This window comes from Heterodontus francisci, chromosome 16, assembly GCF_036365525.1.
Source record: "Heterodontus francisci isolate sHetFra1 chromosome 16, sHetFra1.hap1, whole genome shotgun sequence".
In the NCBI taxonomy this organism is placed as follows: Eukaryota; Metazoa; Chordata; class Chondrichthyes; order Heterodontiformes; family Heterodontidae; genus Heterodontus; species Heterodontus francisci.
In genome coordinates this window covers 81,517,523-81,535,928 of record NC_090386.1, presented here as the reverse complement: position 1 = coordinate 81,535,928, position 18,406 = coordinate 81,517,523, and the positions used below count along the sequence as shown (strand labels likewise).

At 43.4% G+C, this 18,406-nt stretch overlaps 1 protein-coding gene across 1 annotated transcript in view; it reads left to right on the top strand.

Moving 5' to 3' along the window:
- The window catches only part of ift52 (intraflagellar transport 52 homolog (Chlamydomonas)), a 42,294-nt gene extending 30,102 nt beyond the window's left edge, over nt 1–12,192 (top strand). Inside the window, exons 11-14 of the mRNA XM_068048840.1 lie at nt 1,021–1,108; nt 5,438–5,546; nt 11,650–11,789; nt 11,935–12,192. Of these exons, the coding sequence (XP_067904941.1) occupies nt 1,021–1,108; nt 5,438–5,546; nt 11,650–11,789; nt 11,935–11,988 (391 nt within the window). The 3' untranslated portion in view covers nt 11,989–12,192. The remainder of the gene's footprint in view (nt 1–1,020; nt 1,109–5,437; nt 5,547–11,649; nt 11,790–11,934) is intronic.
- The last annotated feature ends 6,214 nt before the right edge of the window (nt 12,193–18,406 follow it).

The following is an 18,406-nucleotide window of genomic DNA, read 5'->3' as shown; positions in this document are numbered from 1 at the left end:
TTCCACCACCTCCCCCGGCAGCAAGTTCCAGGCACTCACCACCCTCTGTGTAAAGAACTTGCTTTGCACATCCCCTCTAAACTTAAACCTATGTGCCCTAGTAACTGACTCTTCCACCCTGGGGTAAAGCTTCTGACTATCCACTTTGTCCATGCCGCCCATAACCTTGTAAACCTCTATCATGTCACCCCTCCACCTCCGTCGTTCCAGTGAAAACAATCAGAGTTTATCCAACCTCTCCTCACAGCTAATGCCCTCCAGACCAGGCAACATCCTGGTAAACCTCTTCTGTACCCTTTGTACTCGATGGGCCAAATGGTTTCCTTACTGAGCCTTAATGACTCTATAATGTGTTGCAGCACAGAATGGCTTGACATGTCCATATTTCCCCACAAGATGTATTCCTGATACTGTACAGATGGGGGTCATTGGAATGTCAACCCAGATTGTTCACAGAGAAACAACCTATCCTCCTAAGATTGGAGCAACATTTTCAAAGACTTTGAATGAAGTTGTCTGCTTGTTTCTCTGCTAGGAAATAGTATGTGGCATGAGGAAAAGCAAAAATGACGATTCGGTTTGAAATTATTACATATCAAACTTAAAACTTTCACAGCAACAAGTCTGCTTACTAATTTTAAACAGTATTTGAATGTTGCGATAAAATGTGCATAATTAATACAATTTCCTTTACAGCTCAATAGGCATAAATGCTGCATCCTTAGTAAAATGAGATTCTTTCCTGACATGCTGTTAAATTTATTTCTACTATTTAAAGTTCCTTGGTATCTGAATTTACTAAGTTTGCCTAATTTGTTAGTTGAAAATCAAGACTAAAACAAAATTATTTTGCAAATGAAAAGAAAATAGTAAATAAACTGCTTCAATGCGAGTCCTAATGAAGTGTGCATAATTAAAACACATTTGTGATTACAGTTTTTGAAATAGTGATTCAGCTATGTTTGTTGTACTGCTATAGCCGCCACTTCAATCTTATAGATTTTCATTGTGTGTTTTCAGGGCATATGAACAACTGAATGTGAAGCATGAGTCACTCCAACTAATACAACCTCAGTTTGAAACACCGCTCCCTATGCTGCAGCCAGCTGTAAGTTGAATTCCTCAGGCTACAGAACAAAATATTTGAAGCAGCCATAATAGCATCATCAAATGCAAATAAGATCAACAAATGTAATGATCAAACCTTTATTTGCTACGCTATGTTCTCTTATACGGTAATTCACTGATTCCCTTCAGTGATTTTTTTTAAATCTGCAAGAAACTGTACCTGGTTGTCTTATCACAGAAGTGAGGGTGAAAATGTTGGGACCGTAAGAAAGTAAATATTATTTACTGTTACTATGGTACTGTTGTATTAGGTGTCCTGGTGGCAATATTGTCACTGATAGTAATCCAGCACTCTTGTGATAATAAGGCTATAATGGTGACAATGTAGCAAGTGTATTGTTAAGTCCAGTGTATTGAGACTGCAAGGCCTTTATTAATTCATGGGATGTTGGCGTCGCTGGCTAGGCCAGCATTTATTGCCCATCCCTAATTGCCCTCGAGAAGGTGGTGGTGAGCTGCCTTCTTGAACCGCTGCAGTCCATGCGAGGTAGGTACACCCACTGCTGTTAGGAAGGGAGTTCCAGGATTTTGACCCAGCGACAGTGAAGGAATGGCGATTATAGTTCCAAGTCAGGATGGTGTGTGACTTGGACGGGAACTTGCAGGTGGTGGGTGTTCCCATGCATTTGCTGCCCTTGTCCCTCTAGTTAGAGGTTGTGGGTTTGGAAGATGTTGTCTAAGGAGCCTTGGAGCATTGCTGCAGTGCATCTTGTAGATGGTACACACTGCTGCCACTGTGCGTCTATGGTGGAGGGAGTGAATGTTTATGGATGGGGTGCCAATCAAGCGGGCTGCTTTGTCCTGGATGGTTTTGAGCTTCTTGAGTGTTGTTGGAGGTGCACCCATCCAGGCAAGTGGAGAGTATTCCATCACACTCCTGACTTGTGCCTTGTAGATGGCGTACAGGCTTTGGGGAGTCAGGAGGCGAGTTACTCGCCTCAGGATTCCTAGCCTCTGACCTGCTCTTGTAGTCAAGGTATTTATATGGCTACTCCAGTTCAGTTTCTGGTCAATGGTAACACCTAGGATGTTGATAGTGGGGGATTCAGCGATCGTAATGCCATTGAATGTTACGGGGAGATGGTTAGATTCTCTCTTGTTGGTCATTGTCTGGCACTTGTGTGGCGCGAATGTTACTTGCCACTTATCAGCCCAAGCCTGGATGTTGTCCAGGTCTTGCTGCATTTCTACACAGACTGCTTCAGTATCTGAGGAGTCGCGAATGGTGCTGAACGTTGTGCCATCATTGGCGAACATCCCCATTTCTGACCTTATGATTGAAGGAAGGTCATTGATGAAGCAGCTGAAGATGGTTGGGCCTAGGACACTACCCTGAGGAATTCCTACAGTGATGTCCTGGAGCTGAGATGATTGACCTCCAACAACCACAACCATCTTCATTTGCTCTAGGTATGACTCCAACCAGTGGAGGGTTTTCTCCCTGATTCCCATTACTTCAGTTTTGCTGGGGCTCCTTGATGCCATACTTGGTCCAATGCTGCCTTGATGTCTAGGGCAGTCACTCTCACCTCACCTCTGGAGTTCAGCTTTTTTGTCCATGTTTGAGGAAGTGACGAGGATGATTGATGAAGGACGGGCAGTGGATGTTGTCCATATGTACTTCAGTAAAGCCTTTGACAAGGTCCCTCATGGCAGACTGGTACAAAAGGTGAAGTCACACAGGATCAGAGGTGAGCTGGCAAGATGGATACAGAACTGGCTCGGTCATAGAAGACAGAGCGTAGCAGTGGAAGGGTGCTTTTCTGAATGGAGGGCTTCGACTAGTGGTGTTCCGCAGGGATCAGTGCTGGGACCTTTGCTGTTTGTATGATTTGGAGGAAAATGTAGCTGGTCTGATTAGTAAGTTTGTGGATGACACAAAGGTTGGTGGAGTTGCGGATAGTGATGAGGATTGTCAGAGGATACAGCTGGATATAGATCGGTTGGAGACTTGGGCGGAGAAATGGCAGATGGAGTTTTATCCGGACAAATGTGAGGTAATGCAGGTGGGAAGTATGCAGTAAATGGCAGAACCCTTAGGAGTATTCAACAGGCAGAGAGATCTGGGCGTACAGGTCCACAGGTCACTGAAAGTGGCAACGCAGGTGGATAAGGTAGTCAAGAAGGCATACGGCATGCTTGCCTTCATCGGTTGGGGCGTAGAGTATAAAAATTGGCAAGTCATGCTGCAGCTGTAGAGAACCTTAGTTAGGTCACACTTAGAATATTGCGTGCAATTCTGGTCGCCACACTACCAGAAGGACGTGGAGGCTTTGAAGAGGGTACAGAAGAGGTTTACCAGGATGTTGCCTGGTCTGGAGGGCATTAGCTGTGAGAAGAGGTTGGATAAACTTGAATTGTTTTCACTGGAACGACGGAGGTGGAGGGGCGACATGATAGAGGTTTACAAAGTTATGAGCGGCATGGACAGAGTGGATAGTCAGAAGCTTTTTCCCAGGGTGGAAGAGTCAGTTACTAGGGCACATAGGTTTAAGGTGAGAGGGGCAAAGTTTGGAGGGGATGTGCGAGGCAAGTTCTTTACACAGAGGGTGCTGAGTGCCTGGAACTTGCTGCCGGGGGAGGTGGTGGAAGCAGGTACGATAGCGATGTTTAAGAGGCATCTTGACAAATACATGAATAGGATGGGAATAGAGGGATACGCTCCCTGGAAGTGCAGAAGGTTTTAGTTTAGACAGGCATCAAGATCGGTGCAGGCTTGGAGGGCCGAATGGCCTGTTCCTGTGCTGTACTGTTCTTTATTCTTTGAACCAAGGCTGTAATGAGGTCAGGAGCTGAGTGGCCCTGGCGGAACCCAAACTGAGCGTCACTGAGCAGGTTATTGCTAAGCAAGTGCCGCTTGATGGCACTGTCGATGCCACCTTCCATCACTTTACTGATGATTGAGAGTAGACTGTTGAGGTGGTAATTGGCTGGGTTGGACTTGTCCTGCTTTATGTGTACAGGACATACCTGGGCAATTTTCCATATTGCTGAGTAGATGCCAGTGTTGTAGCTGTACTGGAACAGCTTGGCCAGGGGTGCCGCAAGTTCTGGAGCACAGGTCTTCAGTACTATTCCCGGAATATTGTCAGGGCCTTTGCAGCGTCCATTGCCTTCAGTTGTTTCTTAATATCACGCAGAGTGAATTGAATTGGCTGAAGTCTGGCATCTGTGTTGCTGGGGACTTCAGGAGGAGGCCGAGATGGATCATCAATTCGACACTTCTGGCTGAAGATTGTTGCAAATTCTTCGGCCTTATCTTTTGCACTGATGTGCTGGGCTCCCCCGTCATTGAGGATGGGGATATTTGTGGAGCCACCTCCTCCAGTTAGTTGTTTAATTGTCCACCACCATTCACAGCTGGATGTGGCAGGACTGAAGAGCTTAGATCTGATCTGTTGGTTATGGGATTGCTTAGCTCTGTCCATCGCATGCTGCTTATGCAGTTTGGCACGCAAGTAGTCCTGTGTTGTGGCTTCACCAGGTTGACACCTCATTTTGAGGTATGCCTGGTGCTGCTCCTGGCATGCCCTCCTGCACTCTTCATTGAACCAGGGTTGGTCTCCTGGCTTGATGGTAGCAGTAGAGTGGGGAATCTGCCTGGCCATGAGGTTACAGCTTGTGGTTGAGGACAATTCTGCTGCTGCTGATGGCCCACAGCGCCTCATGGATGCCCAGTTGTGCATTGCTACATCTGTTCGAAATCTATCCCATTTAGCACGGTGGTAGTGCCACACAACCCAATGGAGGGTATCCTCAATGTGAAGATGGGACTTCGGCTCCACAAGGACTGTGCGGTGGTCACCCCTCCAATACAGTCATGGACAGTTGCATCTGCAACAGGCATATTGGTTAGGACGAGGTCAAGTATGTTTTTCCCTCTTGTTGCTTCCTTCACCACCTGCCGCAGACCCAGTCTAGCAGCTATGTCCTTTAGGACTTGGGCAGCTCAGTCAGTAGTGGTGCTACCGAGCCACTCTTGGTGATGGACATTGAAGTCCCCCACCCAGAGTACATTCTGTGCCCTTGCCACCCTCAGTGCTTCCTCCAAGTGGTGATCAACATGGAGGAGTACTGATTCATCAGCTGAGGGAGGGCGGTAGGTGGTAATCAGCAGGAGGTTTCCTTGCCCATGTTTGACCTGAGCCTGCCTGTCGCAGATCCCGCCTACTTTGTACATCAAAAATATAAAGTATTGCCAGTTACAAAATAAAAACAAAATTGCACCATTCTACTTTTATCAGTGTGGGTAACACCTACTGTAATGCAGTATGTGAATATATATGGATTAATTGTTGTTATATGACAGGTCTTTCCTCCCTCTTTTCGAGAGTTACCAGCACCGACCTTGGACCTCTTTGATCTTGATGAAACATTTTCATCTGAGAAAGTCAGACTTGCTCAGCTGTCTAACAAATGTGAGCAAATAATTTATTTTGTATTGCCTAATTTTTATTTCTGAGCCACTATTTTCAAGTATATGTTTTATTTTTTGGATATCTACCATTTATGCAATGTATTACAATTTTTTCTGATTGTGTAAATTTCAGAAAAATATTATCTATGATTGGGGCAGGGAGGAGGTTCTTGATGGAAAAACACAATGTGTTGCAGTGTGGTACTGAGGAATTTAGACCAGGAAAATGCCAAGTTAGTTGATCAAAGCCAAGGATGCAGCGAAAGCACTATAATTAGCCTTGCTGCCCTGGAACTAGTGGAGGAGCATATCAGCCAAGGTTAATTCTACCTTATTGCTATTCCTTGATCCCTGCTGCAAGGCCAAGGATGGGTAGTCTGTCACATAAGTTCATTGCAAATTTGCTACATGTTGAGTAATTTCACTTTTAAACACAAGAAACCAGATGAACTTCAATTCATCTCCATCCCATTGGCTGCAGTTTCTTTCAGTCCTACACTCGCTAAGTTCCCCATAACAGTACTTCCCAGCTCCAATCAGATCTGGTATTGTTGAGGGCTTCTTTGCTGTTCAGTAGATTGCTTCAGTAATGCACTTTCACTGATTTTCCTGGGCGCTTCAGCATTCCTGGCCCCCATTTTCTTGGTTGGTGGATTTCTGGCCTGCTTAATTCTTCTACAATCTCAATAAGAGAGGGAGGAAAGGGGAAAGAGAGAGAACTGGTGGGATAGAGAGAAAGACCAACTATGAGCATAAGCAGGGAAGTGAGTGAAAAGACAGCAAACTAGAATAGAGCAGATCTACCAAAAAAAAGTATGAGAACCAGAAATGGGGAGAATAAAAGCAAACCAAAAAATGGGAGCGGGTGAATGAAAAAAGGAAACAATCAGAAAAGGAAAAAATGAACTGGATTAGGAGCAATGAAAGAGAGAGAGAATAAACAAATGAAGAAATAAGAGTGAATAAAAAATGAGAATGGAAGGTGTGAGAGTGAGTGAGTAGGGAAGGATAGGAAGAGAAAGAGAAGAACTTGCGTTTATCTAGCACCTTTTACAACCTCAAGATGTTTCAAGTGCTTTAAGTGTAATCACTATTGGGGGCGGGGGGAAGGAAAGAAAGACAGACAAATAAAAAATTGAGGGGAACCAATTTTTCAGGCATCCCAGTATTTGTCATTTTAGAGGGTGTGAAAAGATCCTAATTTTTGGCCAGTTGTGTAAACTGTTTCGAGGACTGCACTGATTATTTTGCTTATGTTTATTGCCTATAATTTGTCACATAAGTGAGCTTCAAGCAAATGTGGGTTTAAAAAATCTAGATTTAATATATAATTCTGTTTGAGTCTCAGGATTTTGCTCCAACAAAATTAGGGCATGCCCACTCATAAAAGCATCAGCCGAGTAAAAGTTCAATCTCAGTTGTGATGTTCTATATGGTCAAATAGCCCTCTAATGCTCACTGTTCGGGTTCATGTGGTTTGGACAGGGACCACATGAATTATACCTCTGTTAGTACCTTCAGAAGGGGGAAGAAATTTGGTGATACACATGTGTTTACTATAGTGGGGTTAATTTAGAAAATGCCAATCCTGGACAAATGTAAGTGTAAACTCTTGGCATACAAAATGGTGTCACTTTTGAAATGAGAATTGCATGCATGTAATAATTTAATGGTAATTGTTTAGTTTTGAAAATTTATAGAAAAAATGTGCAAAACTAAGACTGTCTTTTGTGATAAGGTATGAAAATGTAAAGGGCATTTGATACCATTTCCTGCTTAATTAGGACAAGTAGTGTTCCTGTTTAGCCACCTATTAGAAATTGCAGAAGTGCAAGGTGCCTGGTCGTCATTTTTCTATAAATGTTTCCTGGATTCAATTTAGCACCTTGCTCTGGTTTCTGTGGTCAAGATCAGAATTGCATTGTGCAGTTAGTTGAGTGGTGAATCAGTGTAATTATTGAAATGCTTTTGGATCTTTGAGAAACACAAGATGTTATGTAATTTAAGTCACTTATTTTTTATTGTGGAAAGGCAGAAGAGCCACATGGCAGAAAAAATGTTTAATGTAACAAGTTGTGATCTGGAATGTGAAATTCTGAAAGCATGTTGGAAGCAGATTATCTAGTCACTTTCAAAAGAGAATTGGATATATACTTAAAAAGGAAAAATATGCAAGGGAGCATAGCTGTTCCAAAGAGCTGGCATGGGCACTAAAGGCCAAATACCACCCTCCTGTCTGTATCCAAGGGACACAGATTTCAACATCTTTGGTAAACAACTAGTCTAACCATCCATTGCCAGATCTGGCTGGATCACTTACAAACATTATCTGGTTATGCTCACTACTCAAAGATCATCCAAGAATGCAAAGATAATCCCATCTTTTTAAACTACCCTCCTCTGCCTCTTCTGCCCTCACTTCCAACAATAAGCGCAAGGAGCTCGGATTTTTTTTTTGGCACAAATATCCCTTCCCCAAATGTTACCTGTATTCACTGCTCACAATGCAGTCTCATCTTTCAATCCTGTTCTAACCACTTCTGGACCGGCCACAATATTGGATCAACCCTCAGTCACGTGACATTCTTTGTGTGACCATGATAAACTCTCATCCTTCGACAATTGACGACACCAACCTACTCCTCTGTTAGCTGGGTGGAACTGCCCTAGCAGGGTTCCATTCATATCTTCCTGATCGTAACCAGGGAATCACCTGCAATAGCTTTTCTACCCCCTCCCCCTCCCCCTCCCCAGTTTCCTCTGCAGTTCCTCAAGGATCTTCCCTTGCTCCCCTTCTATTTTTCATCTATATGCTACCCCTTAGCGATATCATCCAAAAACACAAGAGCAGGTGAGCAGGTTCTACACGTATGCCGACACTCAACTCTATCTCATCACCACCTCCTTGTACCCCTTTGCTGTCTGATTTGTTACAAAGCTTGTCCAATATCCAAAATTGAAGGAGAACTTTCCTCCAACTAAATATTGGAGGGGGTTGAAGCCATTGTCTTTGATCCCTGCCACAAACTCTGTTCCCTGGCCACCACTTCCATCCCTGGCAAATATCTTAAGCAGAACAAGACCATTTGCAACATTGGTGATGTGTTTAACCCCGAGATAAGTTTGACACATCTGCCCCAACACTGCTTGCTTCCACCTCGGTAACACCACCCCCCCCCCCCCCCCCCAAAATCACCTCTGCATGCAATTGCGAGAGGTGTAACACCTGCCCTTTTACCGACTCCATCATCCAAGGCCCCAAACCCTCCTTCCAGGTGAAGCAGCAATTTACTTATACTTTCAATTTAGTAACTGTATTCACGGCTCACAATGCAGTCTCCTCTACATTGGAGGCTAAATGCAGATTGGGTGACCACTTTATGAAATACCTCTTCAGTCTACAGCCATGACCCTGAGCTTCTGATTGCTTGCCATTCTAATTCACCACCTTGCTCTCGTGTCCACATTTCTGTTCTCGTGTCCACATTTCTGTTCTCGTGTCCACATTTCTGTTCTCGTGTCCACATTTCTGTTCCCGTGTCCACATTTCTGTTCCCGTGTCCACATTTCTGTTCCCGTGTCCACATTTCTGTTCCCGTGTCCACATTTCTGTTCCCGTGTCCACATTTCTGTTCCCGTGTCCACATTTCTGTTCCCGTGTCCACATTTCTGTTCCCGTGTCCACATTTCTGTTCCCGTGTCCACATTTCTGTTCCCGTGTCCACATTTCTGTTCCCGTGTCCACATTTCTGTTCCCGTGTCCACATTTCTGTTCCCGTGTCCACATTTCTGTTCCCGTGTCCACATTTCTGTTCCCGTGTCCACATTTCTGTTCCCGTGTCCACATTTCTGTTCCCGTGTCCACATTTCTGTTCCCGTGTCCACATTTCTGTTCCCGTGTCCACATTTCTGTTCCCGTGTCCACATTTCTGTTCCCGTGTCCACATTTCTGTTCCCGTGTCCACATTTCTGTTCCCGTGTCCACATTTCTGTTCCCGTGTCCACATTTCTGTTCCCGTGTCCACATTTCTGTTCCCGTGTCCACATTTCTGTTCCCGTGTCCACATTTCTGTTCCCGTGTCCACATTTCTGTTCCCGTGTCCACATTTCTGTTCCCGTGTCCACATTTCTGTTCCCGTGTCCACATTTCTGTTCCCGTGTCCACATTTCTGTTCCCGTGTCCACATTTCTGTTCCCGTGTCCACATTTCTGTTCCCGTGTCCACATTTCTGTTCCCGTGTCCACATTTCTGTTCCCGTGTCCACATTTCTGTTCCCGTGTCCACATTTCTGTTCCCGTGTCCACATTTCTGTTCCCGTGTCCACATTTCTGTTCCCGTGTCCACATTTCTGTTCCCGTGTCCACATTTCTGTTCCCGTGTCCACATTTCTGTTCCCGTGTCCACATTTCTGTTCCCGTGTCCACATTTCTGTTCTCAGCCCTGCTGCAGTGTTCCAAGTGAAGGTCCACACAAGCTTGAGGATAAGCACCTCATCTTCCGATTTGGCACTTTACAGCCTCTGAACTCAACAATTTCAGACCATGTGCTAGTCTTAAACTTGATTTTCATGTTTTTGCTTTCAGACAGAGCTGTTCATTCTGTCGCTAACATTCTGGGAAGAACAGTTGACTTGAAATGTCAACTCTGTTTCTCTCTCCATGGATGCTGCCAGACCTGAATATTTCCAGCACTTTGTTTTTTTATTATTGCTGGACTCCGACCCTGCCTTAGCTCATCCAATGCTGAAATCCTCATCCCTGCCTTTGTTACCTGTGGACTTGACTATTCCAACGCTCTCCTGGCAGGCTTCCACTCTACATAAACTTGTGCTCGCCCAAAACTCTGCTACCTGTATCTTAACTCATTCCAGGTCTCATTTTCCCATCACCCTTGTGCCTGCTGACCTTACTTGGTCCCAGGCAGACAATACTTCAGTTTTAAAATCCTCATGCTTGTTCTCCGTTCCTTCCATGGCCTTACCCTTCCATATCTCTGCAGCTGTTTCAATTATTGCCTTTTGTGCATCACTGATTTTAATTGCTCTACTGTCAGCAGCTGCCTTAGCCCTAAACTCTAGCATTGCCTCCCTGAATCTCTATCTCTCAAGATGCTCCTTAAAACGTACCTCTGATCAAGTTTTTTTGTCATCTGTCCTGATATATCGTCCTGTGACTCGGTGCCAAAATAAATGCAAGTCATTACATGATTTATGAAAGATCTAGGATGGTTTTTGGTCTTATTACTGTTTGTAATAGGTTAGGATATTTGAGCAATTTAACTTTATTTATTTACATCAATGGTCAAATTAATGGATGAAATTTTTTTAGCTGAATTCCTGTGTGAATTAATGTGCGCGTATATAATAGCCTTTCTTTTGGAAAGCCATCACCAGTTTTCAAACCAAGTTACTAAAAAGTACAAGAGGCAGAGTTTGTGTTTCTCCAAAGTGCATAACTCACTTATCAATCTGTCTGAACTTGGTTTTGGTGCTCCAAGGGTTTGCAGAAGAGCTGCTGAGTTAAACCAGTTTCATGAAGTTTACCAGCAAAGAATTACAAACTCAGTATGGCAGGTTTGAAATTTAGTCCATAAACCTGCCAGTTCTGGTGTTGGTACCAGAAAAGGTGGCCATACAAGTTACTGAACAGTCAGAAACCCAACCGGTTTACTAACATCATTTTAAAGGAAGAAATCTTGGCCACATGTGCCTTCAGATCCATGTGATTGACTGGCAACGTTATCTATATCAAAGAACCTAACAGTCAGGATCACTACTTATTAGGGCTTTAGTTTACAGGTTGACTGCAGTCAGATAAGGAGAATCCCAGCAACAGTTCAACCACTACGGTTTTCATTAACTAGTTAACCTAACTCAATGGAACAATGCCCTTACTTAGTGGACCTGCTCACTCCAGCATTAGGTTACCAAGACTGAGTGTGTTCTGATCTTCCATTGGCAGGTTTGACCTGTTTATCTTCACCTAGAAAGATTATCCTCTTCTACATTTTTCATTCCTGCTGGTGTAATAGTGAGATGTTACTATATTAAAAAGGCACAGTAAGAGTCGATTTGTTTTGGTTAAACAATCTGATTTGTTTTCAGGTACTGACGATGATCTTGAATTCTATGTTCGAAAGTGTGGTGACATTCTAGGTGTATCAAATAGACAAGATAGTCGCAGTGCAAGAGAAATTTTAGAGCATGTCTTTTTCCAGGTGGTGGAGTTTAAGAAGTTGAATCAGGTAAAATTTAAATAGCAAATTGTTTTTATGGTTTGATATCAATGCCCTTTTAAAATTGTGATCTATTTCAAAAAATTCTTCATTGAGTACTATTGAAATCCTGTCGGATGCATTGCTCCAGTGATTACACTGTTTCTCTCTACAGGAGCATTATCTAGACACAGATGAGGCTGGCATAATTACTGCGCCAAATAACTGAAATTGAGCAGCTGCACCACCACTGATTCAGCACACCATCTCCTTGTGATGGATATATCAGCAGGAGTTGGTTCTTCTATAACTTGTAACTTACAAAATGTATATTTTTGTATTGAAAAGGTTAATTTTGTCTGTATACAACTAAGACATTTTATACACTATTGTTACATTTAAGATTATGGTAAACTTATCCTATTATAAAACACTTATGCTTGTAAATACCTCCAGTTACTAATTTGCACTCAACTCTGATTTAAGTTGATCTTTCCACAGTATTAATTTAGAAGTGACTAGTACTTGAGAATTTTTATTTTCAAATTACATATACTCACTTAGGCATTACTATTTATATATTCCTGTTTCCAGTTTTATCTGTAAATAAAAGTTTTAAATACTGGCATTTGAGAGATTGCTAGTCGGGCAATAGTAGCAAGGAGTTCTCCCAACTTCTGCAGTTACAATAAAATGAGACACTATGGAAATTCAGCCATTTATTTCAGGACATTGAGTTCCATACAAACTAGGAATCAAAGATGTGTTTCCCCCCCACAATTGTCATCCAAAGCAACGTTCTGAAATTCTATAGGAACTGGGTTCCCTCAAATTATTCCTGTGCAAGAGTTAACCGGTTATTCAAGCATGGGAAGAATGATCCTTTATCTGAGCTACATAGCAGGAGACCTGGCCAATTTTCCCCCATCCTGATCTTAAACCCAGAGCCCAACTGCAATTTGCTCATTTTCCCTTCCTTACCATGACCCATACCAGTATCCTGAGTGACTATTTAAAGCAACTTATGAGCAGTTAATTCTGGGAGCTTCTTGGGCATGTAGTCAGCTACTTGATCTGAGAAAACCAGGTCTAGACATCTAGGCACAGAAATTTAGTTAGCCAGTGCACTAGTTTTCTTCAGAAAATGCATCTTAACCCATTTAAAAATCAAAAGCTTCAACAAAAAAGTGGCCAAATTATCATTGCCTAAGCACTCAGCAAAAGAACCAGAGGAAAGGTCAGAATTCAGGCAGCAAGCTTGATTCAGATGGACAACTCTTCAGGCCTCTGGGCCAAAATGATCTCAAACTGTAAAATTCTGAACACAAGTACCATTGAGGATGGAAATACATTCTATATTTGGAGCATTTTACTTCTGGAAAAAGGTGATCTTGGAATAAGGTTATTGGTTTATTCAATTTACCAGTTAAACAAATAGGTAGAAATCAAGATATGTCTGATCTTGCTAGGGATATTTTTCAGCAGCCATTGTCAAAGTTAAGTAAGCTCTGGTCAAGTAGAGCATGAATTAGACAGGTATTTAGAATACAATCATAGAACGTTTACAGCACAAAGAGGCCACTTGGCCCATCGTGTCCGTGGTGGCTGAAAACTAGCCACCCAACCTAATCCCACCTTCCAACATTTGGTCTGTAGCACTGCAGGTTACAGCACTTGAGGTGCATCTCTAGATACCTTTTAAGTGAGTTGAGGGTTTCTGCCTCTACTACCCTTTCAGGCAGTGAGTTCCAGACCCTCATCTCCCCTCGAATCTTTTCTAGAACTTTAAATCTACGCCCCCTCGTCACTGACCTCTCTGCCAAGGTAAATAGACCCTTCACAATTTTGTACATTTCAATCCGATCTCCCCTCCACCTTCTCTGTTTAGAGAGCAACACTAGCCTATCTAATCTTTCCTCATAGCTGCATTTTTTCAGTCCTAGCAACATCCTCATATCTCCTCTATATCCTCTTTAGTGCAATTACATCCTTTCTGTAACAAGATGACCAGAACTGCACACAAGTTGTGGCCTAACCAATGATTTATACAGTTCCAGCAGAACCTCCCTGCTCTTGTATTCTATACTTCAGCTATAGAAGGAAAGGATTCCATATGCCTTAACTACCTTATCGATCAGTCCTGCTACCTTCAGAGATCTGTGGACATTCACTCCAAGATCCCTCACTTCCTCAATAGTGTATTCCTTTGCCTTGTTTGACCTTTATATTACTTTAACTTAATTCCCAAAAGCATACCTAAGCACACGAGTACTGGAGTAGTTTTAATCCATTTGTTATTTAGAAACAGGAGCTGGCCATTTAAGCCTCCAACTTGCAAATAAGTCAGGGCAGCCTACATCTGCACACGAGCAAATTTCTTCAACTTATCAAGTTAAAAAGCCTTTACCAATCTGCCATTTAACATTGAATGGAGTGGAGGGGAACCAGGATTTATTGATAGAAGATACACAGCGGGGGAATTAAATACAAACGGTAGGCTAGTCAACATGCTCATTTAGAGAAGCGAGACAGGACTCTGAACTGAAAATCTGCAAGGAACGCATAAAGAACCAAAGCTTAGTACAAACAGAAACCAAGTTTGAAATTAAAATGCAAATTACACTTGTACCAAGAAAACGGACCAAGGTGTGAGACATGGTAACAATAGAAGTTAAGAAAGGTTTCTAAAAACTTGATTCATGAACAGGATTGGAGAGGGGTGAAGGAAGAGGAGGTGAGCCACTTAACTCTTGTCCGTGTTTATCCCAATTGTAAACGCCGAAAAGAGTAGTAATTTCTGGGATGAAGTGGGAAAACAGTGGTGAACTGCCCGGTACTGAGAAGTCAATTACAACGGCTTTGATAAATGGTGCATGATAATGAGCTTTAATTTTTATTCACGTAAAAAAAAAATTGTGATTACTACGAAACTCGATTACATGGCACTAACAAAAATAAAGTACATTTACTCCGTATTTGCCCGACACGGTTTTTGTTATAGGTGTTTTCGGCTGGGATAGGAGTCCTCTATTTGCAGGGATCTTGTCCGTTCCGAATCTCCTCGGCTGGTAATGAAGAGGGTGTAGTAGAGGTGGCAGCTTTTAGCATATCGCCCGATGCCGCTGTTTCAGAGACATCCTCTAAAGTCAACGCGACATGAAGGATGCTGGAAAGGTCACTTGGGATTTCTGCAGTCCCCTTAGTCTCTGCATCCCAGAGTGGAGTGGAAGAAGTTGTACCCAACAAATCCAAAGAGAAGTCCTTAGACATAGACGGAGAAGGGCAAGGTCGGTGCTCTTGAACGAGAATGCTGAAGTCCGTATTCGGCGGAGGGCTACGAGGTGATCGATTTAGTAAGGTTGAATCTGCAAGTGAATCAGAAGGACACTCGGACCAATTTGTCTTTTCTGGATTAAGTGCAGAGAATCCTCTTCTAAGCAGTACAGCGGAGGCCTTGGGTTTTGAGAACAGGTCGTCAGCTTTCTGGCAACTCTCATCATTGCCAATCACTCCGCACTCCCACTTTGAGGAGTTCAGTCCTCCCTCTGCATTCGTGCGTTGTTTTCCATCAGTTACAGCCGAGATGTTAGCTGGCTGGTCAGAACTGGATAGAGATAAGGAAATAGTTGCAAAGCCGTCAATCATAAAACCTCGGTCCAGCGTCGAACTCATATTTATCCGAACCGAAACTAAATCAACTGCTTTTATTTGAAAGTCATTTATACTGTCGCTGAGTCTTATATGTGCTTGTGCAATTATTGGAAACCCACGGACTTAGTTGATTTGTGTACGTTCTGGGATCGATCATTTGTGCAAATTATTAATGTCAATTATCATCTAATTAGCTCAGGTCTAGTCAGTACCTGTTGTGTGATGGATTATTAAAGTAAGTCCCCACTGCTGGGGAGTGCGGTGTGTGTCGGCTATATGCGCTTTCATTAGGAGAACTACCAGGCATTTCTGGTTGTCAGTTTGATTCTTGGTGGGTAGATTTACCTTCTAGGATGTGAGTGATTTTCATTCATGAGTAGTCAGCATATGCGGCTCTGTAGTAGGATTTAGCGCTGTTAGGGCTCAGCCACACCATCTTGAAAACTCTAAACAGCTTTTTAAAAGGTTCAGATCGGTTTTGGAGCCTCACAGACTCTTTAAAGATGAATCAATGTCTTCCTATCATATATATTACCCCCAACTCCATGAGCCCTTATCTTGCCAATTAACCTTTTGTGTGGCACCTTAATGTCTTTTGGAAATCCAGGGGGAGGGGGAATTACAATGCTATTAGGCAGGAACTGGGGAGCATAAACTGGGAAATGCACGACAGAAATGTGGAGGTTGTTTAGGGAGCACTTGCTGCGACTGCTGGATAGGTTTGTCCCGAAGAGGCAAGGAAGGGATGGTAGGGTGAAGGAACCTTGGATGACAAGAGATGTGGAACAGCTAGTCAAGAGGAAGAAGGAAGCTTACTTAAGGTTGAGGAAGCAAGGATCAGACAGGGCTCGAGAGGGTTACAAGGTAGCCAGGAAGGAACTGAAGAATGGACTTAGGAGAGCTAGAAGGGGACATGAAAAAGTCTTGGCGGGTAGGATTAAGGAAAATCCCAAGGCGTTCTACACTTATGTGAGGAACGAGGATGGCCAGAGTGAGGGTAGGGCTGATCAGGGATAGTGGAGGAGGTAGGGGAGGTCCTAAATTAATACTTTGCTTCAGTATTCACTAGTGAGAGGGACCTGGTCGTTTGTGAGGACAGCGTGGAACAGGCTGATATGCTTGAACAGGTTGAGGTTAAGAGGGAGGATGTGCTGGAAATTTTGAATGATATGAGGACAGATAAGTCCCCGGGGCCAGACAGGATATACCCAAGGATATTACGGGAAGCGAGGGAAGAGATTGCTGCACCTTTGGCGATGATCTTTGCGTCCTCACTGTCCACTGGAGTAGTACCGGATGATTGGAGGTTGGCAAATGTTGTTCCCTTGTTCAAGAAAGGGAATAGGGATAACCCTGGCAATTATAGACCAGTCAGTTTTACATCGGAAGTCAGCAAATTATTGGAGAGGATTCTGAGAGACAGGATTTATGATTATTTGGAAAAGCATAGTTTGATTAGAGACAGTCAGCGTGGCTTTGTAAGGGGCAGGTCATGCCTCACAAGACTTATTGAATTCTTTGAAGATGTGACAAAACACATTGATGAAGGAAGAGCAGTGGATGTGGTGTATATGGATTTTAGCAAGGCGTTTGATAAGGTTCCCCATGGTAGGCTCATTCAGAAAGTGAGGAGGCATGGGATACAGGGGACGTTGGCTGTCTGGATACAAAATTGGCTGGCCCATAGAAGACAGAGGGTGGTAGTAGATGGAAAGTATTCAGCATGGAGCTCGGTGACCAGTGGTGTTCCACAGGGATCTGTTCTGCGACCTCTGCTCTTTGTGATTTTTATAAATGACTTGGATGAGGAAGTGGAAGGCTGGGTTAGCAAGTTTGCCGATGACACGAAGGTTGCTGGAGTTATGGATAGTGTGGAAGGTTGTTGTAGGTTGCAATGGGACATTGACAGGATGCAGAGCTGGGCTGAGAAGTGGCCGATGGAGTTCAACCTGGAAAAGTGTGAAGTGATTCATTTTGGAAGGTCGAATTTGAATGCAAAATACAGGCTTAAAGACAGGATTCTTGGTAGTGTGGAGGAACAGAGGGATCTTGGGGTCCGTGTCCATAGATCGCTCAAAGTTGCCACCCAAGTTGATAGGGTTGTTAAGGCATATGGTGTGTTGGCTTTCATTAACAGGGGGATTGAGTTTAAGAGCTGCGAGGTTATGCTGCAGCTCTATAAGGCCCTAGTTCGACCACACTTGGAATATTGTGTTCAGTTCTGGTCGCCTCATTATAGGAAGGATGTGGAAGCTTTAGAGAGGGTGCAGAGGAGATTTACCAGGATGCTGCCTGGACTGGAGGGCATGTCTTACGAAGAAAGATTGAGGGAGCTAGGGCTTTTCTCATTGGTGCGAAGAAGGATGAGAGGTGACTTGATAGAGGGGTACAAGATGATGAGAGGCATAGATAGAGTGGATAGCCAGAGACTTTTTCCCAGGGTGGAAAGGGCTATCACCAGGGGGCATAATTTTAAGGTGATTGGAGGAAGGTTTCGGGGAGATGTCAGAGGTAGGTTCTTTACAGAGTGGTGGGTGCGTGGAATGCACTGCCAGCGGTGGTAGTAGAAGCAGATACATTAGGGACATTTAAGCGACTCTTGGATAGGTACATGGATGATAGTAGAATGAAGGGTAGCTAGTTAGTTTGATCTTAGAGTAGGTTAAAGGTTCGGCCGAAGGGCCTGTACTGTGCTGTACTGTTTTATGTTCTATACATCTACTGGTTCCCCTTTATCTACCCTACTCGTTATATCCTCAAAAAACTCTAATAAATTTGTCAAACAGGATTTCCCTTTAGTAAAACCATGTTGACTTGTTCTAATCATACTGTGCTTTTCTAAGTGCATTGTTAAGACTTCCTTAATAATAGATTCCAGCATTTTCCCAATGACTGATGTTAGGCTCACTGGCCTGTAGTTTTCTCTCTCCCTCCTTTCTTGAAAAGTGGTGTAACATTTGCCAACTTCCAATCTGATGGGACCGTTCCCGAATCTA